Genomic DNA, 24,851 nt, shown 5'->3' with positions numbered 1-24,851 from the left:
TTAGAGATGCTCTAAAGAAGACCCAGAACCATTCTAAAACTCATGAATGAATAATTGTCTATGTTGGTCGGATCTTCACACTATGTAAAGAAGATGGATGGCATGATTAATATTTAAGCATGAGCGTTTGGTATACACATTTAAAGAATAATTAAAGTTGTAATTAACAAAAAAAAGGTTGTAGTTAACATCAGACACCTGAGACTCAACATAAAATTAATTCAATTTAATCCCACAACAAATATTCAACCTCTTAAGCACACAGTTGCTACCACGCGCTGTAACCGTTTCCTTTTTGGTTGCACTTTCTTCTTATTAGTCAGTCTCCGTGAAATCTCTCTGAAGGCGACGGAGGTAGACATAGAGAGAGATTAATCGATGGCGAGGAATCACCGGTTTAGATACCGGTTACTACTCCTTCTTATAGCTTTCGAAACGACACGGCGTTTGACTTCGGCTGATCCAAACGACGAGGCGTGTTTAAAGAATCTCCGACAAAACTTAGAAGATCCAGCGAGTAATCTCCGGAACTGGACGAGCTCCGTCTTCTCCAACCCTTGCTCCGGCTTCACCTCGTATCTCCCTGGTGCTACTTGTAACAATGGCAGAATCTATAAACTCTCTCTCACTAGCCTCTCCCTTCGCGGCTCTATCTCTCCGTTTCTCTCCAACTGCACCAACCTCCAGTCCTTGGACTTATCCTCGAACCAAATCTCCGGCGAAATCCCGCCGGATATTCAGTTTCTCGTGAACCTCGCCGTACTCAACCTCTCGTCTAACCGTCTCTCCGGCGAAATCCCTCCGCAGCTCGCTCTATGCGCCTACCTAAACGTCATCGACCTCCACGATAACCAGCTCTCCGGTCCAATCCCTCAGCAGCTAGGACTCTTGGCGAGGCTATCGGCGTTTGATGTGTCGAACAACAAACTCTCCGGTCAGATTCCGACATACTTGTCGAACAGGACGGGGACTTTTCCGAGGTTTAACGCGAGCTCGTTCGTGGGGAACAGAGGGTTGTATGGTTATCCGTTGCAGGAGATGATGAAGGGCAAGGGGCTGTCGGTGATGGCGATCGTGGGGATAGGGCTTGGAAGTGGAGTGGCGAGCTTGATGATTAGTTTCACAAGTGTTTGTATTTGGTTGAGGATCACTGAGAAGAAGATGGCTGAGGAAGAAGGCAAGATTAGTCAATCGATGCCTGATTATTAAAATTTTAAATTTTAAACTGAATTACGGCTGTTTTTGAGACGAGAAAAGGAAAGATTCAAGGTTCTTGGTTTGTGCGAGTTTTTGGTCTATTCGGATTTTGGGATTAAAAAAAAAATTTACTAATGCTTTTTCATATTGTTAGCTCATTGTATTTCACTTCTAATTTAATACAACAGATTCTGTAAATAGAATATAAAGCAGAAACTAATTTAGCAAATTCAGTTGTTTGAAGAGAAAAGAAAAACAATTGAGAATAATCTACTGTTCTATAAAAATGCATAGGGGATATTATGTTTCATTAGTGTGTAATAATAATATTGAGAAATATTTGTAAGAAACATTTGTAAGGCTTCAAAAAAAGAAATCAGAGTTTAGAAAATAAAATAAAAACAAAAAACAATCTAAAAGAAATCAGGGATACCGCGGTGGCTGGTGACTGGTGAGAGACAAGTGGATCCGATGATCATCATCCCCACACTCTGCATAACACCAGAAGAGTCTCATGATTATGTTTCTTTTTTCAAACATGGTATATATTTAATACTAGATTAAGATCCGCGCCTTGCGCGAGATAAACATTATATATAAAAATTATTTGGATGATATCAAGATCCTGAAAGAGAGTTTCACCCGATCAGAGCTTATCTATGTACCACGAACGCACAATTCAAAGGCGGATAGTCTAGCACGCAGTGCTAGAAAGCAATCGTCTTTCGTCGTTCACATGGATGAAGATTACCCGGTTTGGTTTACAGAGTCAGTATGAGTCTGTATTGTTGATGACAAAAAAAAAGTATTATATGTTCTTACATATTATGAAATAATAAATATATATTGAATAATTAAAAGTCAGTAACTATTACATATATAATTAAATTGGTGCGAACGTATAAATTAATTTTATTAATCCAAACAAATTTAAAAAAATTGATAGGATATGTAATTAAATTTAAATGATATTAACATACATAATATATTGTTACTATTAATGTCTATTAAATGATGCTTTCTACTCATATGTTTTTCTTATCATGCGTATCTTTAATAGCAAAAACTTTAAATTACTAATAACAAAATTTTCATTGTGAGATTAATAATTTTAGTAATTTATAATTTTAAAAAATTTATCAATGTTAGCTCAAAACTTTTATCAAAACAAATTATTCAAAGTAAATTTTGAAATTAAAATATTTATTTATTCAATATGGTTTATAGTTTAATTTAGAATGATACATATACATATATATTTTAAATCTTAATGATTAATTAAATTAGACTTTTATTTAAATGATTTTGTAATCATTTGTATTTTGTCATAACAAAAATTTTAAACCATGGATCAAAAATTTTGAATGTGAGACTTTTAACAGTTTTAGTAATTTATAGTCGTTTTTTAAAATTCAAAATATAACATATACAGAAAAATCTAAATTTTTATAATATGGTTATATTGATTTTTTAAATTATTTTAATAGTTTAAAATTAAACAAATTTGATAGAAGATACATTATTTTTTTATCAGATCTTTATTATTCAAAATCATTAATTGTCATATATATTTTAGCACATTAGGAAATTCCGTAATCTTTATTTAAGGAAATAATAAATGACATTAATAATGAATTTATGGTTAGTTTAATAAAAAAACTTATAATATAATTAGATGGACCAACATATTTCTCTAATAATTCTAAGAATCATCCTAGTGATGACACGTGGCTACAAAAAGAAGTTAATGTTTCACAAATAATATATAGGGGATACTATATTAACCGCCTACTATATTTATTCAAATACAAAATCATACAAATTAATAAACCGGGTCGACCGGTTACCACATAACCTTTTACAAGAATAAACCGGATTCGATCAAAAGCTCATCCAGCTGCAACCTCGTTGCTTTATAATTCAAGAGATTTTGTTTTATAGTCCGGCACAGTGCCGGTGTGGACTCAGATGGCGCCTAAAACTTGCCTTGTGCAAGTACTAGAGTTTTTTGACTTGTACTGATTCCATCAAGTACTTAGCTAGTCAAGTACTTATCTATATTTTAAATACTTGCCAGTTACTTGGTAATACTTGAAACTTGTTTATTTAGGTATAAAATTTTAAAACAAATGTATCCAAACTTATAAGTACAGTTAAACGTGAAACAAATACATTTGTTTTTCATATACTTGTTATTCTATTTAATCCGTTCAAGTCATTTGATTTAGTACGTGTATATGACTCATTTGAAATAAGTACATATTAAATCAAATACCTAAAAACTAATATACTTTTTGATTTTTATTAAATATTAGTAGTAAGACAAGTATTTAACTGGTAATACAATATTTTTAGAACCAATAACAAGTAATCAAATAAGTAATGGATCGTGTATTAAAAAAAATCATGATGTGTTAATTTGACTTGTACTTGCAAGCAATAAAAATTGCATACTTATTACTTGACTTGACAACGCTAAATACTCGACTTTTCAAATCGAGTACGAGTCAAATAGCAAGTATTGACCGAGTAACAAGTATCAATGCCCAGTCCGTCTTAAAACGTATAAAAAATGATGCCCTTATTAATGAATGTTTAATCACGTTTAAAATACATAATGAAAATATAAAATATTTAAATTTTTGACAAATGTAGTAAAAATATAGATGATTCTTTATAGATTTCAATTTAATAAAAAACAGCAACTAAAATAGAACTCTTCGTAATAAAGAATCAAGCATCTTTTTGTTTAGATAATAAATATTATTTTTTTAGAAAATATAATATTTTAACCGTCTCGTAATTTTCTCTGGCAACATTCTTAACTATTAAAGTTCTATAAAAAGATGCTTTCATCCATTTCTGAAGAACAATTATATATATTTTAAATTAGCTTAACTTTAACTTGTAAACAAGTACTAATTATTATATTGAAATACATTGTAATGAGAGCATTCAAAATAGATAATGCAACCAAACATCCAGCTTTCATGACAACCGAGGGCACTTGCTTACCAAAATCCAAAGAACCAAGGTAAGTTGGTAACACATACTCAAAACAGTAGCGAATCCAAACCTGTCATGTCGAACACTACATTTGTGCATTTCTTGAAACAACTAGATACTCGTTCCATGATAAGTTGATAACCACTTTCTTTGCAACCAGTGATCATTGTTGGATAACCAGTGATCATTGTTGGATAATTTCAAACTCGTGGAAATTTAACATATTATTAGATGTTTAATATGTTAAGATAAACACAATAAGAAAACCTAGAAATAGGAAAATAAAATTTCTATTTAGGTTAGGTTTGTGTTTTCCATATCTCACATGTTAAAGGGAATTGTCTTTCATATAAATAGAGATCTTATGGAGAGGTGTTCCATAAGGGATCTAAGAGAAACATTGAGAGCTTTAGTTTTGAGTAGTTTCTAAAGCTAATAAAGAAAAAGTGTTCTTTATAATTCTTTTGTTTCTAGAGATCTTTGAGATTTGAATTGGTATCAGAGCCTCAGGTAGGAGACTCGATCTAAGTTTAAGTTATAGCTTAAGATCCTGGTGCTTGTGAACAAGAGATCGCGTAAGCAAGATGGCGGACGTGACTAGGGCTCCACACACAAAGGACTTTGGATCTACATCCATCCAATGTCAGATGTTGACTTCGACAAACTACACAGTTTGGTCAATGAGGATGAAGGTTCTACTACGTGTTCATGAAGTGTGGGACACGATCGAACCCGGTTCAGATGATCAAAAGAAGAACGATGTTGCGATAGCTCTTTTGTTTCAATCTGTTCCAGAGACTTTGATTCTCTAGGTGGGAGAACAAACCGCATCAAAAGAGATCTGGAAGGAATGCCATCAAGTCGCGACACCTAGGAGCTGATCGTGTAAGGGAGACGAGACTTCAGATGTTGATGACAAAGTTTGATATGTTGAAGATGGATGATAACGATACAGTCGATGACTTCGCGGGGAAGATATCGGCCTATCATCCAAAGCAACCTCATTGGGAGAGAACATAGAAGAATCCAAGATGGTCAAGAAGTTCTTGAAGGGTCTTCCGAGACACAAGTATATCCAGATCGTAGCATCACTTGAGCAAGTCCTAGATCTCAACCCGACGGGGTTTGAAGACATAGTTGGAAGGTTTAAGGCGTACGAGGAGCGTGTAGGAGAAGAAACTCAGAAAGAAGACCAAGGGAAGCTGATGTTTTCGAACAATGAAGAGCATAGTCAGAGGGGCTATGAGAATTCCTGTGGTAGAGGAAGAGGACGGAACGGTAGAGGCAGAGGTCAAGGTATGTCACACAACCAAAATTTTGCGTCACACACTGAAGATAATAACTCAAAGAAGAATCGTTCAAAGCTGATATGTTGGAGATGTGACAAGCTTGGTCACTACGCAACTGTCTATCCCGAGAAGACAAAGAAGAATCAAGAAACCAACCTAAACGAGACAGAAGAGGCTGATGCACTCTATGTACATGAGGTGGTGTTTTTGAACGAGGATAAGGTGATTCCGAAGAATCTTGATATCGACAAAGGCAATGCAAGTGTCTGGTATTTGGATAATGGAGCGAGTAATCACACGACGGGAACAAGGAGTTCTTTTCGAGTTTGAATCTCAACACCAAAGGGTAGGTGAAGTTTGGTGATGGATCGTGTGTTGAAATTGTAGGAAGGGGTGTGGTTACCTTTGTGTGCAAGACTGGAGAGAAGAATGCACTCAAAGACATACTACATACTCGACCTGAAGCACAATATATTGAGTCTTGGGCAAGCAACAGAGAACGGATGTGATGTTAACATGAAAGATGTCTACTTAACACTCACAGATTCACATGGAAGGTTGCTAGTTCGTGTGACAATATCTGGACATAAATGCTACATGGAGGTGGCATGCTCGGCTAGGACATATAAGCTATGGAGTGATGAACAACATGGTAAGGAAGGAGATGGTCGTAGGAATGTCGTGTGTAACACACGAAGAAAGCGTGTGTGACGCATGTCTCGCAGGGAAGAAGATCAGACAGTCATTCCCGACCAAAGCCTTGTTTCGTGCGACAAAGCCATTAGAGTTATTGCATTGAGATTTGTGTGGACCAATCACACCACCAACGCTAGCAAATAATAAGTATGTCTTTGTCTTGTTTGATGACTTCTCTAGGTATATGTGGCTTATGCTATTGAAGGAGAAGTTTGAGGTATTCAATCGATTCAAAAGGTTTAAAGAGAGTGTAGAGAAGCAGACAGGCTCAACCATCAAAACCTTTCGCACCGATAGAGGAGGAGAGTTTACCTCAGCTGAGTTCAATCTATTCTGTGAAGAGAATGGAGTTAAAAGGCACCTAACCGCGCCTTACACACCTCAACAAAACAGTGTTGTGGAGAGGAGAAACCGAACCTTGATGGGAATGACAAGAAGTATGCTGAAGGCAATGAAGATGCCGAACTACTTGTGGAGTGAAGCTGTACGACATTCAACTTACCTCATCAATAGAGTTCCTACAAAAGCCTTGGAGAATCAGACGCCATACGAGTGCCTCACGTCAAAGAAACCAAATATCAAGAACTTGAGGATATTCGGTTGTGTAGCTCATGCGAAAATTATTGGGCCATATCTGAAAAGTTGGATGAGAGATCAAAGAGTATGGTCAATCTTGGAACTGAGCCGGGTTCCAAAGCCTATAGACTCTATGATCCAGACACATGGAAGGTGATGGTGAGTAGAGATGTGATTTTTGATGAGGAGAAAGCTTGGGACTGGTCGTCTACAACAAACCAAGCTGATTGTGAACCGAGCATGCTTAAGCTTCCACATGAGGGTGATATAAAAGAAGGTAATGATCAAGGTGATGATCATGGACATGAAGCTATAAACCAAGATGATGAAGAAGAAGAAGATGCAGATCACAATGCAAACCAAGACGGTGGAGGACAACCGTTGGTGACTAGACAAGGCCGAACCATAACAAAACCAAGACATCTCGATGATTATGTGTTACTTGCATATCAAGAAAGTGTAATGCTGTTGCTCACAGTGGATGACGAGCCAGAGAACTATTTTGAAGCTGAACACGTACGAGAATGGGTTGAAGCGATGGTGTCCGAGTTGGAGTCTATCACAAGAAACAAGACATGGGAGCTTGTGGATAGACCGACTGGAGTGAAACCTATAGGGTTAAAGTGGATCTACAAGATAAAGAGAAAGGTGGATGGTACAGTGAGCAAGTATAAGGCGAGACTTGTGACAAAAGGCTATGTACAAAGAGAAGGAATAAATTTCGATGAAGTGTTTGCACCAGTGGCACGACTTGAAACTATTCGGCTCTTAATAGCACCCGCAACAACAAACAGTTGGGAGATACACATGGACGTGAAGACCGCTTTCTTGAATGGAGATCTAAAGGAGTTAGTGTATGTAACTCAACCCGAAGGTTTCGAAAAGAAAGGACAAGAGGATCGAGTTTATGTGTTACACAAGGCTTTGTATGGGTTACGCCAGACACCCATGGCATGGAATGTGAAACTCGATCAGGTTCTCAAGGAGATGAGATTTGAGAAGTGCACGAAGGAACCATCAGTGTACCGCAAGACTGAAGGAAAAGACGTCTTGATCATAGCCATCTACGTTGATGATCTATTTGTGACAGGAACTTCGCTTAAGGTGATTAGAAAATTCAAGGAGGAGATGTCTAAGAAGTTCGAGATGTCAGATCAAGGTAACCTAATGTACTACCTTGGCATAGAGGTGATTCAAGGAGCAGACAGAATCAGAATAAAACAAGAGAGGTATGCTCAAGGAATCTTGCGTGACACAAAGATGGAAGCGTGTAACACAACTCAAATTCCAATGTAGGCGAATTTGAAGATCTCAAAAGCTGAAGATGAACGAGAGATAGATGCTACAGAGTTCAGAAGAATCATAGGATGTTTGAGGTATCTGCTTCACACAAGACCCGACCTGTGTTACGCAGTAGGTCTTCTTAGCAGATACATGCACAATCCGAAAGACTCTCACGGACAAGCCATCAAACACATATTGAGGTATGTGAAAGGAACATCAAACTTCGGTCTGTTCTTCAAGAGAGATGGGTCAAGGAGTGTCGTTGGTTATAGTGACAACAGTCACAACGTTGATCTCGATGACGGGAGGAGCACGTCAGGACCTGCATTCTACTACGGTTCATCACTGATCACTTAGACATCGCAGAAGCAGCAGACGGGCATTGTCATCATGCAAAGCAGAGTTCATGGCAGCAACAAAAGCAGCGAAGCAAGCTATATGGATCAAGGAGTTGTTGAGTGAGATACTAAGCAAAGAAGGTGAGAAGGTTAAGCTTAGGATTGACAACAAATCAGCTATTTGTCTAACAAAGAATTCAGTTTTCCATGGAAGGAGTAAGCACGTACTCAAGAAGTATCACTTCATTCGTGAGTGTGTGGAGAACGGGCAGATCGAAGTGGAGCATGTGCTGGGTGTTGAGCACAAGGCCGACATCCTTACCAAGCCATTAGCAAGGATTATGTTCAAGCAAGTGAGGAGCTTAATCGGAGTTCAAAAAATTGATCTCCCTAATTCAAGTTGGAATTAAGGGGCTGAATGTTGGATAATTCCAAGCTCGTGGAAACTTAACATATTATTATATGTTTAATATGTTAAGATAAACACAATAAGGAAACCTATAAATAGGAAAATGAAGTTTCTATTTAGGTTAGGTTTGTGTTTTCCATATCCTACATGTTAAAGATAATTGTCTTTCATATAAATAGAGATCTTACGGAGAGGTGTTCCATAAGGGATCTAAGAGAAACATTGAGAGCTTTAGTTTTGAGTAGTTTCTAAAGCTAATAAAGAAAAGTTATTCTTTATAATTCTTGTGTTTCTAGAGATCTTTGAGATTTGAATCATAGCGTTCAAAACCGCTACATCATCTCTCTCTCAATCATTTTATCAAACAACTCAAAGGCATACCCGGTTCAGTCATCGATACGCTTCTTTGTCCAAGAATTGTTTTATTTAGTGTGAACTCATTAAGAAAAGGAGAAAGCCTTATAAGAAGAGAAGTAGAGGTGGACTTTCGGGTTCGGATTGGGTATTTTGGATATTCGGGTATTTTGGTATAGGAGTATAAAACCCGTTCGGGTATTTTCTAACTTCGGATCGGGTTCGGATATTTTCACTTCGGGTTCAGGTAATTTCGTATATATCCGAACTCGAGACATAAAAAAATTGAAATGAATGTTTTGTTATGTCTTCAAATCATTCCTAATAATAGAAATCCCTGTTCAAAAACGCGGCCGCCTAGCCGCCTAGGCGGCCGCTTAGGCGCAATTCGGACATCAGCCGCAGCGACTTTACCACAATCGGCCAACAAAATCGGAGACCAATTATGCGGCCCATTTAAACGATTAATCGGCCCATTAACCGATTAATCGGTCCATTAACCGATTAATCGGCCCAGTTGAGGATTAAACATGCCAAAAATTTTACTTATGAAAGTATTTATCGGGCTTCCAAAGATCAGGCAGCCCAACTACTTTACCTTTCTCCTACATGTTTGTATTCTATATATAGAGTGATATTTGGCCTCTCTTGTTGCATCTAAGCGATGTGGGACTTTTGTCTATTTTGATAGTAAGAAACGTAAGAAGGAGACGTCGAACCCGTGGGTTATTCAAAGAAACTGACATGCTTTGGCCACTAGGAGACATTGAATGCTTTGTACTTTTGCGCATATGTTAATATATATACATATATACGTATAATAAAAATTTAAAATCTAGATTAATTTGTGTTTTAATTGTATTGCTAACAATTAAATTTTTAAAATCAATAATTAATTTCAATAATAACATACAAAAACTATTAAATTCTAATATATTTATATTTTATATTTAGTTTAAATATTATAATAAAATAAAATAATAATTAAACTAGGCCCCGCGTATACTCCGATTAATCCCCGATTGTTTAGTAACTCGCTAGGTCCAGGGTTGCCGCCCGACTAGCGCCTAACGTAGTTTCGAACATGGATAGAAATAGTCTTAAAACACATGAAATGAGAACAAAACAACACTAATCTGTCCAAAAACATAGTGAAAACATCAACAAAGTTCATAGATTAAGCAAATAAACCGAAACAAGCTAAAAGAGTTTCTACTTCCAAACATAGCTAATAAATTAAATGATTAATAGATTTAAATATAAATTTAAAACTAAAAGAAAAGACACTAATTTGATTATTGTTTTGAAATTTTGAATACAATTTTTGTTAATGCACAAAACAAGAAGCTTGAAAAGTTTTTTAAGTGAGTAACAATCCATAATTATATGTATTTTATCTGATATTAAGCTATGTATAGCATTAATATAAATATTTTGAATACAATGAGAGAAGTAAACTAAAAATACAAGATTAATTATACATATGTTCGGTTATCTTCGGATATCCATTCGAATTCGGATATTACCCGTTTGGATTCGGATATCCAAACTTTCCCAACTCAATATCCGTTCGGATATTTTGCTACTTTGGTTCGGATTTTGGTTCGGGTTTTTCGGATCGGGTTCGGGTGCGGCCCAGGCCTAAAGAGAAGGAAGAAAGTGGATAAGACCGAACGACACAGTTTAGAGTGAGAAACAGAGAGATGCGTAGATTCTCAACCATACTCGATCTTTGCCTCAGCAGACGCCGTCTTCTCTTACCATTTTCTCAAGCACATTCGCGAATCGATCTCATCACCAAAAGGTTTCACATTTCCAGAGTTCTCAGACATGACTCTGGATTGGTTTCTCTAAAGAATAACCAATACGAAGGTAAGCACGAGGATGAACTCGCTGGAGACGTCGAGAAAATCTATAGAATATTACGAAACTACCATTCTAGGGTTCCGAAGTTGGAGCTTGCTCTCAACGAATCAAGTATCGATCTTCAACCCGGGCTAATCGCCCAAGTGCTGAATCGTTGCGGCGATGCTGGGAATCTAGGTTACAGATTCTTTATCTGGGCATCGAAGCAACCTGATTATCGCCACAGCTACCAAGTGTGCAAATCGATGGTGAAGATTCTCAGTAAAATGCGTCAATTCGGAGCTGTCTGGGCTTTGCTCGAAGAGATGAAGAACGAGAATCCTCACTTGATCGAGGCGGAGCTCTTCGTTGTACTGATGCGGAGGTTTGCTTCAGCTAACATGGCGAAGAAAGCAGTCGAGGTGCTCGACGAAATGCCCAAGTACGGGATTGAGCCTGATGAGTTCGTTTTCGGAAGCTTGTTAGATGCCTTGTGCAAGAACGGTAGTGTCAAGGATGCCTCGAAGCTGTGTGAAGATATGAAAGAGAGGTTTCCTCCGAATCTAAGGTGTTTCACTTCGTTGTTGTACGGTTGGTGTAGGGAAGGGAAGTTGATTGAAGCTAAGAATGTTTTGGTTCAGATGAAGGAAGCAGGGCTTGAGCCTGACATTGTTGTTTTCACTAACTTGCTTAGTGGCTATGCTCACGCTGGTAAAATGGCGGATGCGTATGATCTTATGAAGGATATGAGGAGGAGAGGGTTTGAGCCTAACGCGAATTGTTATACGGTTTTGATCCAGGCGTTGTGTAAGATGGAGAAGAGGATGGATGAGGCGATGCGGGTTTTTGTTGAGATGGAGAGGTATGGATGCGAGGCTGATATAGTGACTTACACTGCGTTGATTAGTGGGTTTTGTAAGTGGGGGATGATTGATAAGGGTTATAGTGTTTTAGATGATATGGGAAAGAAAGGAGTTGTGCCGTCGCAGGTAACGTATATGCAGATAATGGTGGCTCATGAGAAGAAGGAACAGTTTGAGGAGTGTTTGGAGTTGATTGAGAAGATGAAGGAGAGAGGTTGTCATCCTGATCTTCTTATCTACAATGTAGTGATCAGATTGGCGTGTAAGTTAGGAGAAGTGAAAGAAGCGGTTAGGTTATGGAATGAAATGGAAGCTACTAATGGTTTAAGCCCTGGAGCTGATACGTTTGTTATTATGATCAACGGGTTTACAAGCCAAGGTTATCTTGTTGAAGCATGCGATCACTTCAAAGAAATGGTAAGCCGAGGGATATTCTCTGCGCCTCAGTATGGAACGTTGAAGACACTGCTGAACACTCTTGTTAGAGATGATAGGGTGGAAATAGCGAAAGATGTTTGGAGTTGCATATCGAACAAAAGCTCTTCTTGTGAGCTGAATGTAGCGGCGTGGACAATATGGATCCATGCTTTGTTGGCGAGAGGTCACGTGAAGGAGGCGTGTTCGTATTGTCTGGATATGATGGAGATGGACTTGATGCCGCAGCCTGATACTTATGTGAAGCTCATGAAAGGGTTGAATAAACTGTACAATAGGACGATCGCGGCAGAGATAACAGAGAAGGTGATGAAGATGGCAAGTGAGAGAGAGATGAGTTTTAAGATGTATAAGAGGAGAGGTGAGGAGGATTTGATAGAGAAAGCTAAACCTAAAGGGAGTAAAGAAGGGAAGAAGAAAGGAACAGGTGATCGTCATAAGCATAAGTGGGGAGGTGAACGAAGTAGAGCTAAAGCATTTTGACATTATTACTTCAAGTTTCAAACGCAGTTCATGTTTATTTGCTTTGTTTCATTACATTACTTCGATTTTGTGCTTGTTTTGGTCTCTTTGCTAAGATATAAAGTTGCAGGTCTCTTTCTCCATAAACCTGAGTCAACACCGTTTTTAGTTTCTCGAGATGATCTAAGGCTTGACTGGTGAAGAGGTAGGGCTGGGATTCGACCGAACCAAACCAAATTTCGGTTTTTGGTTCATGTTCGTTTATTATGTTTGGTAGATTAAAAATGGTTTAGTTTGGTTTGGAAATCAGTTAATTTGGTTTTCCATAGTCTGAAGGATAATACCCATTTTAAGAAAAATTCAAATTGAACTTGCCAAATTTTAAACCAAAATAATGAAGTTCAATAAATTCAATAAAAGATCCTAAAATTTTAACGAAGATTAAACTGAAAACAAAACTTCCGTTAGTTTAATAAATTTTTAGTTAACAAATTAACCAAATACCAAACCCATTCTAACCGGATCCGCAAGCTGGGCAACCAAACGGAGATGACTAATTCATAGCCAAACCGAAATAAGTGTATATATAGCCCGGTCCGGTAAGTTTTGACCGAACCACTTGCAGTTATGTCATATGTCATGTGTGTAACGAGTAAACCGAAATCTTTGGTTTTATATGGATAAACAAAAAAGGGGAAAATATGAAGACAAACCAAATAACCGGCAGACGAGAAGAGAAGCACGGTTCTGTTCCGGCGACGATCAGATTTGATACTTCTGAATTAAGATAAAACACAGTAAGGTCTGTTTTTGAAATCGGTTAAGCTAGAGAAATTTCAAAAGCGTCAAAAATCTCCTTTTGCTTATTCTCTCTAATAACGTACCTTCTCCAGTTAACACAAGAGTATCGTCGTTTGGATCGCCTCTTTCTTGATGTTGAGGACACTGTCTCTAGCTCGGGACCGTCTTAGGTCCAACGCGCAAGTAACGTCGTCTCCTTCTACCATTCGTGTCCTCTCTTCTCCATTTTCTTTGAAGCGGCATGCGCCTAAGGCTACCGAAGAAGAAGCACCGGGTCTAAAAGAGTCCGTTCTGCTGTACCCGAAAGATCCGTCGAGCACACCCAAGCTATTCCTTGTCCAGCCTCGTCTAACTCCGCCTAAGTTTCTTCAGGCAAAGCTTAACGAAGCACTCTGCCTCGCGAACTCGCTTGAAGAACAGCGATATGGCTACTTCGAATCTGATTTCTTCGACAAGGAACTGCCTTCTCACGTTGTTGTCCAAAACCCTATTGCCAGGTCGTCTAAACCTCGCGTAGGTCCGTTTTAATTTTTCTTTTTGAAGCTTTCTAGATGTGTCATTCAAGAATAATGCCTTCCAAGTGTTCGATGATTTTCCTGTGAGACTGATGAGTAATGTGGTTTTCAATTGTTAGATACTTATTTCGGGCGTGGGACTGTAGACAACATCCAATGCCATCTTAATGCTGAAGATTCCAAGGCACTCAGCTAAATATCTCAATTGTTATCAGTCTCTGTTTTATTGCTTTATGTAATGAAAAGTTGGATCATGTTGTTACAATCTCTTGATGCTTGCTCAGGAAGAAGTTGATGCCGTTTTCATTAACGCCATTTTGTCAGCAATTCAGCAACGGAACTTGGAGGTAACCCCACCCCACAAGACCTCAAGTTTTTCTTTGTTTGTTTTCCTTCAGTTCAAGCTAATTGTTGTTTCTTTGTCTTTGATTCTTCAGAGAATATGGGGAAAACCAGTACTAGATCGTGTAGGCCTTATTATAGAAATATTCAACGCTCATGCGCATACCAAGGAAGCAAAACTCCAGGTACTTGTGACAATAAAGATCCTTCTTTTTACATACTAGGGTAGTTTGATTAACAACTATTTTTTTCGTCCATTCACAGGCTGAGTTAGCAGCTCTGATGTACAAAAAGAGCAGGCTGGTTCGAGTTCGTGGCACTGATGGACGTCAGACTTTTGGGCAGTTTGGGGAAGCTGAAGTTGTTAGTGCACGAGGGTGAGTTTTTTTAACTTGCTATTTTGTGTATCCCCTCTGCTTTTTTTTTTTGATTGTTGGTACGTTGATGAGATTGTTTTTTATGAAATCACTCTGCAGGAGAGCGGCAAGTAAGGGAACTGGTTTCGTCGGTGGTGCAGGAGAAACTGAGCTTCAGCTCCAACGCCGAAGGTTAACCGAACTCATATTACATTTATAATGTTTATGGCTCTCTGTTCTTACATTTATGGTCCTCACATAATCTTGATCTACCAGAATAGCAGACCGGAGGCTTCGCTTGTTATCCCAAATCAAAGAAGCCCAACGAACACGGCTATTGCAACGTGCTGCACGTAAGAGACAAAGTGGTCTAGAGGGTAAAAGTTTAGCCACCATTGCTGTCGTTGGTTACACAAATGCTGTAAGTGCTTTAATATTAAGGAATCTCAGCCACGACCTAACTGTTTTTAACGTACTTCCTAATCTTTTTTTTTCTTGCTTGTTAGGGAAAATCGACATTGACAAGTGCTTTAACAAGGACTGCTCTCTACTGCAATGAGCGGTATAATACAAATGCCTTCAAACTATCTTTTGAAACTGAACTCTTAGCTTTTGAATGTTTGGTCTGGCTTCTGCAGCTTGTTTGCAACTTTAGATCCGACACTCAAGAATGCCATCCTTCCTTCTGGGTAAGTTGGTTGATATGCGTCAAGGATCTTGTCTTTACGGTAATACTTGAACTACTACTGAAACGTATGAGTTGATATTATTCAGAAGGAAAGTGCTTTTTAGTGACACTGTTGGATTCATATCGGATCTGCCTATACAGGTAATAGATAGATACATACTTAAATTCCATCTTTCAGTTTAGAGTACTTTAACTTCTCTTTTCTTGGTCGTGCCTTTTTTTCGTAGTTGGTGGAAGCATTTCAGTCGACTCTGGAAGAAGTTGTAGAAGCTGATCTACTTCTGGTAAAAACTTGTTAAATAAATGTGGTCTTGAATTACATTTAAAAGTGGAGAACGGTAGAAATCTTGGCCTTAATGAACATTTGTTCCTTGCAGCATGTAGTTGATTCAACAGCTCCAAATATCGAGGAGCATCGTTCAACAGTCTTTCATGTCCTTAATCAAATTGGAGTACCAGAAGAGAAGCTTAAGAATATGATTGAAGTCTGGAACAAAGTAAGCTTTTTTTTCAATAAACCATCCATCTTAAGTATAAGGAAGCAACCGCCATTATTCACGCGGATTTTTTTTTGTCAGATTGATTATGAAGAAGAAGAAGAGGAAGACATGCATTATCTAGATGATGGTAAGGGAGAAGAAGAAGAAGAAGAAGAAGAAGAAGAAGAAGAAGCTGAGTTAAGCGAAGATTCAATAGCTGAAGAAACTTTGGAAGCATCTTCTGAAGCAACTGTCGATGAAGACCAAATCCAAAACCAAGAAGATGACTCTGATGAATGGCTACTGTCTGAAGATGAAAATGTCAGCGACTCTGAGTTATGGAAAGTTCCGGAAGAGGCTAAAGAAGATGCTGCACAGAAGAGTGGACCTGATGTCAGAGTTTCTGCATTGACAGGAGTCGGTCTGAAGGAGTTGATGTATCTCATTGATGAAAAATTGAGTGGTGAAGATGAGAAGCGCAAGTCTGGGACAATAGTCGAAAGGAACGATTTTCAGAGCCGTAAATGGAGACCATCTTTTAAAGATGGCGAAGAGTTTGCCGCTGGACAATAGTTTTGTCTGCGTCTCAAATTGTTCTGTGTTTTGCCTGGTTTCATAATACAATGGAAACTATGTAATAGAAACTTTATAATACAATTAATATTTTTAATAATAAAAAAAATTAGTCCTAAATTAGGCCAACTTGAAATATAATATGACATTCCCTCCGTTTCATAATAGATACGTTTTAGAAGATTTTTGTTGTTTCAAAATAGATGATTTTTTTGATATTTTTATGTCATTTTTAACTTTATTGAAAACTGTGTAACCAATTAGATGTTGTCGTCATTTTTGTAATTGGTTGGATGATTTTTAAATTATATTTTTAAAACTATTTTTAAAAAAAAAATAAATTTCTTAATGTTTGTGCACTAAATAACATCATGTATTGTGAAAAAGAGCGAGTACTAAATTTTGATATGTGCTTTCAAAATGCAGATATTTTCTGCTGAATTTATAACATTTATCAATAAAAAAAATTGTTTTGAATTTCAAGCATTGTTTCCATATCCGGTTCAGATCTGTGGTTGAACAGAAAACCCGACAATTCATATATAACCTGTATATAGTATATGTTAACATATATAATTTGTATATATTATAAATTTTCTAAATTTATATAAAGTTTTATATAAATATACATATATAAGAATAAAAATAGTATAATTTGTTTATTTAGACCCGTCTTCTATTAATTTAAAATGATTTTTAATATCTTAAACATGTATATAGTTTTTAATGATAAAAATATATTTGACTATTTTTCTTCAAATATAATTGTGTTCTCACAAATTTCCCAAAATTTTCTTGATGTGTTTAGTTAAAGGATTTTATAAAAATTAATAGATTTTTTATTGAGGTATTGTTTTTACTTATTCTGGTATTTATGACATCTTTATAATATCAATTATACATACTAAATTTTCATTTTCAAACATTTTAAACTTAATATTTTTTATTATTTTTAATAAAAATATATAATGTCATCAAAAACTTTAAATTGAAAAACAATATTATATAAAAAGTTATAGTGAATAAGTTTTTTTTTAAATACTGTAAATAATTTTTAGGATAATAAATATAGTGGTACATTTTAAAAAGACAATAATAAAAGAGAGAGAGAATTTAATTAATTTAATTGGTTTTTAAGTTTTGGAATATTTTCTAAATTAATTGGTTGATATTGACTAGTTAAGATATGCATAAATTTAGTAGTGGCATTCTCTTGTAAATAACTCTAAAAACTAAGGACAAAATCTTATTAGAATTTTGCTTTAATAGTGTAGATTTCCTTAAAACAATAAAATAATATTCCCTCCGTTTCCGAAAGTAAGATTTTCTAGAGTTTATTCTTGTTTCACAAAAATAGATTTTCTGTATTTTTAAGGTATTTTTTAGAAACATTAACTGTGAATATTTGAATTGATTAAATTTTATTGGTGGATGGTTATTTGAAAGTGTATTGAAAAATAAATTTTAAATTAAATTGTGAATATTTATTATATTTTTAATAAACGTGAAAACTCTAGAAAAATTTACTTTCGAAAACGGGGGGAGTAGATATTTAAAAGTTTTATATATAGTCATATTTGAGAATATAGATATAAATTATATATAATGTCACAAAACAGTACTAAAATATTTTAAAATAATAAAAATTTAAGATAAATTTTATTTTAAATAAAAATAAAATAAACAAAATAATATTTTATATATTTGCACTATTAATATATGGACAAATCTCCAAAATAGCACATTTCTAAGTTTATATCATAAAAATAGCACTCAAAAACTAAAATGACCAAAATAGCACCTTTCTAAGTTTATCCTTTGAAAATTTTAATTTTTTTATTTTTCAAAATTTGAAATCTTATCCCCAAAACCTCATTTCTCAACTCTAAACCCTAAACCCTAAACTCTAAACCCTAAACCCTAAACCTTAAACCCCACCCTTTAACTCTAAACCCTAAATTTGTGACTTTTGATAAAACATTAAGTGATATTTTTGTGACTTTTGACCTTGAGTGCTAGTTTGGGAACAAAAACTTGATTTAGTGCTATTTTTGTTTTTTTCTCTTAATATATTATGGTAAAAATATTGGAACAAAGAATTTCAATACACAAAACCACTAAATAATATGAAAAAAAATTCAAAATAATAATTTTAGAAAATAAAGAAAATTTTGAAATATTTTTTTTTTAAAATATAAATATTAAAAAAACACAATTTTATAAATAAATAAATAAAACTGTAGAGTTTCTCCATAAATGCAGAAGCGTGTGTGGTTTATGTCGTTTATGCATTGGAAAACAGCAAGAGGTTGGGTTAAAAGCTTTGTTAAATGGCCGTGACTACGACGTCGTTTTCAAGACAGCGCGTCATAGCCGTACGCGCTTTGAAGATGCGAGTATATATAAGTAGATAGCGAGATAGCAGTGACAATGTCACTTGCGAAGGTTCTTCTCCTCCTTCGGTAAATTGCAGTGAGGTGTTAAAGACGCATTTTCTCGGATCTGAGATCTTAGATCCCAAACACCATTGTTCGTCCTCTAACATATTGATCCAAGAGGTAGATTCATTTCTCCTTCTTCTTTGTAATCCTATTGATTTTCGTTCGTCTCGCGTTAATTCATTTTTTTTCCGTGCGAGTTGTTTGATGGATCTATCGGTAATTTGATTTGTTTCTATTCAAATTCGTTGTTTCTAAAAATGGGCAGCTAATTTTGTGGTGGAATCTGATGGATTTCAAGGTTATGTGTTGTTTTTTTTCTGTTTTGTTTGATGGATCTGTTCCTGCGTTGATACTTGTATCGGATCTCGAATTAGCTTAGATTGACTATTCGATTTCTGTGTGTGGGGTTGCTTATGCTATTCAATGTTGGAGATTGAGACTTGTTTCTATGTATTTTATTTATAGATTTTCTGTGTGCTTTTGTAGATTGAATAGCTTGAGCTTGCTAGCTAGTAATGGCGAGAAGGCAAGTAGGTTCAACACGGCGTGTAGGGGATGGTGGAAGCTTCCCTTTTGCCGGAGCTTTGCACTCCAAGTCTAGATCTTCTCCGTTACTATCTATTTGCCTTGTTCTTGTGGTATACTTCTCTTAATGCTTCATTCAAGTTCTTAAATGGAATTGTATACATTTTCTTAAATCTAAAAATCAATTCTTGTTCATCATTTGTCGATTTCCAGGGGGCTTGCCTACTCATAGGTTATGCTTACAGTGGTCCAGGTATCTGTATGATCATCTTAGTGTATAGATAAGTCTTTTTTTTTTTGCAGCTTGATTTTTCTCATTTTTTATTTAAATACAGGAATCTTTAAAAGTATCAAAGAAGTCAGCAAGGTTACAGGTAACCCTTGTTCTCATTTTTATTACATTTGCTTCGAGATGTTCTAAATGCCTTAGCGATCTTATCAGCTTTCTAAACCTGTGCACTCTGTTTTGTTATAAAATTCTCAGGTGACTATTCTTGCACAGCAGAAGTCCAAAGAGCCGTTTCTGTTCTGAAGATGGCTTATGGAGATGGGATGCGCAAGGTCTTGCACGTAGGCCCTGAGACGTGCTCTGTGGTTTCCACTCTCTTGAAAGAAGATGAGACTGAAGCATGGGGTGTCGAACCCTACGACATCGAGGATGCTGATTCTCACTGCAAGAGTCTTGTCAGCAAAGGCCTTGTACGTGTCGCTGATATCAAGTTCCCTCTGCCTTACCGCCCAAAATCCTTCTCTCTTGTTATCGTCTCAGATGCTCTGGATTATCTCTCTCCCAAGTACCTTAACAAGACCGTTCCTGAACTCGCAAGGGTTGCTTCAGATGGTGTCCTTCTTTTTGCAGGTATTGTAGCCTCAAAACTTGATTGAGAATAACTAATGTTTTCATTCTGAGTTTTTGTTTCTAACTCTTTTGAACTTACACTGTTTCTAGGTCTCCCTGGTCAGCAGAGAGCTAAAGTTGCCGAACTATCTAAATTCGGTCGTCCCGTAAGTTTACTTTACCCTGTTCTCCTTCCTCGTCTGTTTATAAGTACTATTAGCATAGTTCAAACACATTGACTTTGAAAGTTGCATTCAACAAGTATACAAACTTTATACCGGCACTATTTTTCCTACTACAGGCTAAAATGCGTAGCGCATCGTGGTGGAATCGGTTCTTCGTCCAGACATCCTTGGAAGAAAACGAAGGACCAAGCAAGAAGTTTGAACAGGCTGTTTCCAAAGGATTATACAAACCAGCCTGCCAAGTCTTCCACCTCAAGCCATTACATTAACCAAGCCACCACCAAGCTCCCACACTACAGCACATTCACACGTAGAGCCACTCCCGAAACAAGAACAACAAAAAATAGCGTAAGCGATATTCTCCTTGTATTTTGTAACAAGTCAGTTTTTTTTTTTGTCATGTTGTATCCATCAACACAGTTTTTTTTTTATTGAGTTTAAATCAATCATTATTACCAATAATCCCCACATGAACACTTGCCATCTTTAAAGCAATGGAACCTAAGGTTATCCCTTACAATGATCTCTCTACCCGCAACCTCCGACATGAACTTGATCGCATTGTGACAATCCCCACATATCCTCAGATTCTTCTTCACAACTATCTCCTCTCCATGTCCTGTCGACATCAACCCGAACGCCACGGCTAGCTTCTCGCTGTGATGTCCTAACCTCATCTCTTCTTCTCCTTCTCCCGCCTCATCCACCTTCACCATTGCCCATTTCTTATCCATCACATACCCAAGCTCCTTCATCTTCTTCATCATCTCCTCTAGGTACTCACACACATCACGTATCATTGGGTGAGACCAATCTTCCGCCACGAATACATGCTCCTTCTTCTTCACCTCTATCCAACTACACCCTGGTTTCTTCCTTATCCTTCTCGACCTCATTAGTTTCCTCACGGCCGCCATCTCTTCCCATCTTCCCGCATCCGTGTACATGTTTGCTAGCATCACATACGGCGTGTCAGCGTTAGGTTTCATCGCCATAAGCTCCTTAGCTGCTCTCTCGGCAAGCGCTATGTTTTTGTGTTTTCTACAAGCGTTGAGCAACGCGGCCCAAGCAACAGGGCCTGCCTTAAACGGCATCGAGTCTATGAATCTCTCCGCCTCTTCTAGCTTCCCTGCTCTTCCCAAAAGATCAATCATGCAAGAATAGTGCTCAGCCTCTGGCTCGATCTTAAACCTCTCCTTCATGGTGTTGAAATAGTTCTGACCCTCAGCGACTTTACCAGAGTGTACACAAGCTGAAAGAACGGCTACAAAGGTTATATTGTTAGGCGCAATACGCGAGTCCAGCATCCGTTGGTACAAGAGCAAAGCCTCTGTTACACGCCCGTGCTGTGCATAGCCTTTGATCATACAGTTGTACGTTACAGCATTAAGCTCTGGCATACGATCAAACACTCGCCTCGCGTCTTGAAGGTTCCCGTTCTCGTAATACATGGAGATCAACGAGTTGTTCACAGAGATTCGATTCGAAGGAATGTGTGACTTGACCGCCAAGCCATGTATCTGTTTACCTTGAGAAGTGGAGCAGAGATTCGAGCAAGCGCTTGTGACACAGACAAAACTGCAGTCGTCAGGTCTATGTCCTATACGTTGCATCTGTCTGAAACTCCTCACAGCTTCTTCAGCGAGTTCCTCGTTCATTGAATACCCTGAGATCATCGTGTTCCAGATAACTAAATCCGGCGATAGAATCTCTTGGAACACCTTCTCTGCATCAGACATACCGTTACGACCTCCACATTTCGAGTAGAAATCGATCAAACCACTTCCCACGTGTGAGTTTTGGTGAAATCCAGCCTTGATTAGCTTACCATGGAACTGACGTCCACCGATCAGATCATTCAAGCTCGTGAGAGCATTTAAAACACTTGCTAATGTGTACATATCGATCTTGAACCCTTTCAAGATCATGTCTCTATACAAAGCTAAGGCCTTTGCTCCTTCCTTGTGCTGCCCGTAAGCCACAATCATCGAGTTCCATGAAACTTCATCTCTTAACTCACCCATCCCATAAAACACCGACACCGCCTCTCTCAAAAGCCCTCCTTTACTGTAATACGAGACGAAAGCATTGTTCACAGAAGAGTAAGAATCAAACCCTCCCGACACAGCGAAACAATGAAGCTGCATTATCAACTCAACGCGGTCACAACAAGCTGCTATCAACCCTGATAAGGTAAAACCATCAACCTCAAAACCCAGCTCTCTCATCCTCTTGAACAAGATCATAGCCGGGACAGTTTCTCTAGCATCAGCGTACCCAGAGATTAGGGTGTTGTAAGAGACTGTATCTGGTTGAGGAATTTCGTCGAACAACTGTCGTGCAATGTGGATTTTCGAGTCTTTCGCGTAAGCTTTGACGATTACGTTGTAAGAGAAGACGTTGGGTTGTTCCGTGGAGTCGAAAGCGGCTCGTGCGGAGGTGAGGCGTCCACATTTGGAGTAGAGGTTTACGAAGTGGTTTGAGAGGTAAGTGGAAGAAGCTACGAGGGATTTCACGTAACGCGCGTGTAGGGTTTTCCCTGTGAAGAGATCTCTCTCCGCAACGCATTTCAGAAGAAGGTCTCGAAAAGATTTGAACGTCCATAGTGTCTGGTTCATCTAGTGATTACAAACTGAATCCCAGATATTGTATGTCTCTGTTCCTTGCATTTGCAGGTTCTGTGTTTTGTCTGAAGAAGTCAGCTACATAAGTCAAAGTTATCGTCTCTTATTTTCGGAATTGATTTGGGCTTGATCTTTATTTAAAGCCCACTTATATGTTTTCTGGACTCACTTAGGTATTTGATTGGTAGAGTTAATATAAAGCAGTTGCGATACGCCGTAGAAACTGTATATTTTTATTAATATATTTAACAAATTGATTGGTAAAGTAATAAATAATTATGTATAACACATTATCATAAAAATAGTATATGATGTATCATTTTTTATTTCTCAGTAATATAAATATATTTATTATATAAATTTTGTATTTTGTTATTGAAAATAATGAATAATTTTTAATTATTTTTTGGTTATTTTGTTTATTTTTAATGTATTTTGTATTTTGGTTATTTTTTTCCTCGATATCTATTTTTGTGACAAAAACTTAAAAATGCTATTTGAGAGAATTGTCCTTTTTTTATTTTAAAATTTTTCATTTTTTTTTATTTTAAAAAATTTGAAACCTTATTCCCAAAACTCCATCTCTTAATTCTAAACCCTAAGTTTAGATTACATTTTTACCCTTTAATAAAATTGATTTTGGTCATTTTTTACGAAAACTATTTTTGTGAAGATATTTTAAAAAGGAGTATCCTAGAGAACTTCTATATTTTCAATGTGAAATATATTTTAAGGTTAAAAATATTTCATGATAAACTTTATTTTTTTTTTAATTTTTGCATATAATATCAAATTTTATACTGGTAAATAAAATAAATAAAATATATATAATTATTTGCAATTTTATATATTTTAAATATAAATTCTCTACCAAAAACTCTATATAAAACCATTGAACAAAGGGGGTGATTGGTTGGGCCGTAGAAAGTGATTTTAACTTTAATTTTCATCTATAGCCTTAAATGCTACCATCATGTTTTATTTTGGTTTTTAAATCTACAACAAAAAAAAATGGTTGTAAAAATCTTATTTTCTAAAGTTATATCTTTTTAGCTGTAGAAAATTTTAAAGATACATCTCTTAAAGCTAAATAAAAAAATCCTACAGACAAAATAATAAAGTAAATTTTCTACGGTTACAGCCCAACCAATCACACCCAATGAATCTTCGAAGAATAGTTATATTATAAATGTTTTTTTTTAAATCTTTTAATAATTGTTTATGAATAATAAAAAAAACATCTATTCTATTTAAACAACAACCTAACCGGTTGATAAAATGTCATGTCCAACTATATAATTTCATATAACTGAAGCTAAAATTAATTATAAGTTCCATAATTTTTCTACAGGAAGCAGACCAATTGCATTTTATTTGTAACTGGCAGGACCCACTTTATTTTTTCTTTTCCTATTAATAGTCAAAATATCAATTATATTTTTTGTAACTGGCGGTACCCACTAGACCTGAGACTTTTATCCGAGATCCGGATTCGATCTGAGATTCGATCCGGATCCGATCTGAAAATCTGGATATCCGGAGAGGCCGAATCCGGATCCGAATAGTAAAATGTTGGATCCGTCAAAGCCAGATCCGGATCCGGATATCTTAATTTTTAAGTCCGGATATCCGGATCCGTAAGTTTTATAAATAAATATTTCAAAAATAGTAATATCTATATATAAAAATTAATTTTATTTAATATATTTTCATTTTTATAATAGTATATA

At 36.6% G+C, this 24,851-nt stretch overlaps 5 protein-coding genes across 5 annotated transcripts; 4 read left to right on the top strand and 1 right to left on the bottom strand.

Annotated features, from left to right (window-relative positions):
- The first annotated feature begins 253 nt into the window (after nucleotides 1-253).
- LOC106310094 (probable inactive receptor kinase At1g27190) lies at nucleotides 254-1,399 on the top strand. The gene has a single exon (XM_013747298.1). It carries the CDS (start codon nucleotides 379-381, stop codon nucleotides 1,207-1,209), a length of 831 nt encoding a protein of 276 aa, XP_013602752.1. The 5' UTR covers nucleotides 254-378; the 3' UTR covers nucleotides 1,210-1,399.
- A 3,835-nt stretch (nucleotides 1,400-5,234) lies between these two features.
- Nucleotides 5,235-6,921, top strand: LOC106309046. The gene is made up of 3 exons (XM_013746129.1): nucleotides 5,235-5,816; nucleotides 5,880-6,175; nucleotides 6,369-6,921. The coding sequence occupies exons 1-3, from the start codon at nucleotides 5,235-5,237 to the stop codon at nucleotides 6,919-6,921; spliced, it is 1,431 nt and encodes a 476-aa protein (XP_013601583.1).
- Nucleotides 6,922-10,836: 3,915 nt separating this feature from the next.
- LOC106309045 (pentatricopeptide repeat-containing protein At3g49730-like) lies at nucleotides 10,837-16,593 on the top strand. Its single transcript, XM_013746128.1, has 14 exons — nucleotides 10,837-12,766; nucleotides 13,652-14,072; nucleotides 14,190-14,254; nucleotides 14,355-14,417; nucleotides 14,508-14,597; nucleotides 14,677-14,789; nucleotides 14,889-14,960; nucleotides 15,045-15,189; nucleotides 15,275-15,330; nucleotides 15,407-15,457; nucleotides 15,543-15,597; nucleotides 15,684-15,740; nucleotides 15,834-15,953; nucleotides 16,035-16,593. The coding sequence occupies exons 1-14, from the start codon at nucleotides 10,853-10,855 to the stop codon at nucleotides 16,506-16,508; spliced, it is 3,696 nt and encodes a 1,231-aa protein (XP_013601582.1). The 5' UTR covers nucleotides 10,837-10,852; the 3' UTR covers nucleotides 16,509-16,593.
- Nucleotides 16,594-18,937: 2,344 nt separating this feature from the next.
- LOC106312142 (uncharacterized protein At3g49720) lies at nucleotides 18,938-20,956 on the top strand. Its single transcript, XM_013749541.1, has 7 exons — nucleotides 18,938-19,066; nucleotides 19,436-19,587; nucleotides 19,688-19,727; nucleotides 19,810-19,848; nucleotides 19,959-20,333; nucleotides 20,424-20,479; nucleotides 20,614-20,956. The coding sequence occupies exons 2-7, from the start codon at nucleotides 19,465-19,467 to the stop codon at nucleotides 20,764-20,766; spliced, it is 786 nt and encodes a 261-aa protein (XP_013604995.1). The 5' UTR covers nucleotides 18,938-19,066; nucleotides 19,436-19,464; the 3' UTR covers nucleotides 20,767-20,956.
- LOC106312141 (pentatricopeptide repeat-containing protein At3g49710) lies at nucleotides 20,872-23,308 on the bottom strand. Its single transcript, XM_013749540.1, has one exon. The coding sequence runs from the start codon at nucleotides 23,113-23,115 to the stop codon at nucleotides 20,950-20,952; it is 2,166 nt and encodes a 721-aa protein (XP_013604994.1). The 5' UTR covers nucleotides 23,116-23,308; the 3' UTR covers nucleotides 20,872-20,949.
- Between the last annotated feature and the right edge of the window lie 1,543 nt (nucleotides 23,309-24,851).

This window comes from Brassica oleracea, chromosome C8 (assembly GCF_000695525.1).
Source record: "Brassica oleracea var. oleracea cultivar TO1000 chromosome C8, BOL, whole genome shotgun sequence".
Classification (NCBI taxonomy): domain Eukaryota; kingdom Viridiplantae; phylum Streptophyta; class Magnoliopsida; order Brassicales; family Brassicaceae; genus Brassica; species Brassica oleracea.
This window is presented reverse-complemented; position numbering and strand designations above follow the sequence as displayed.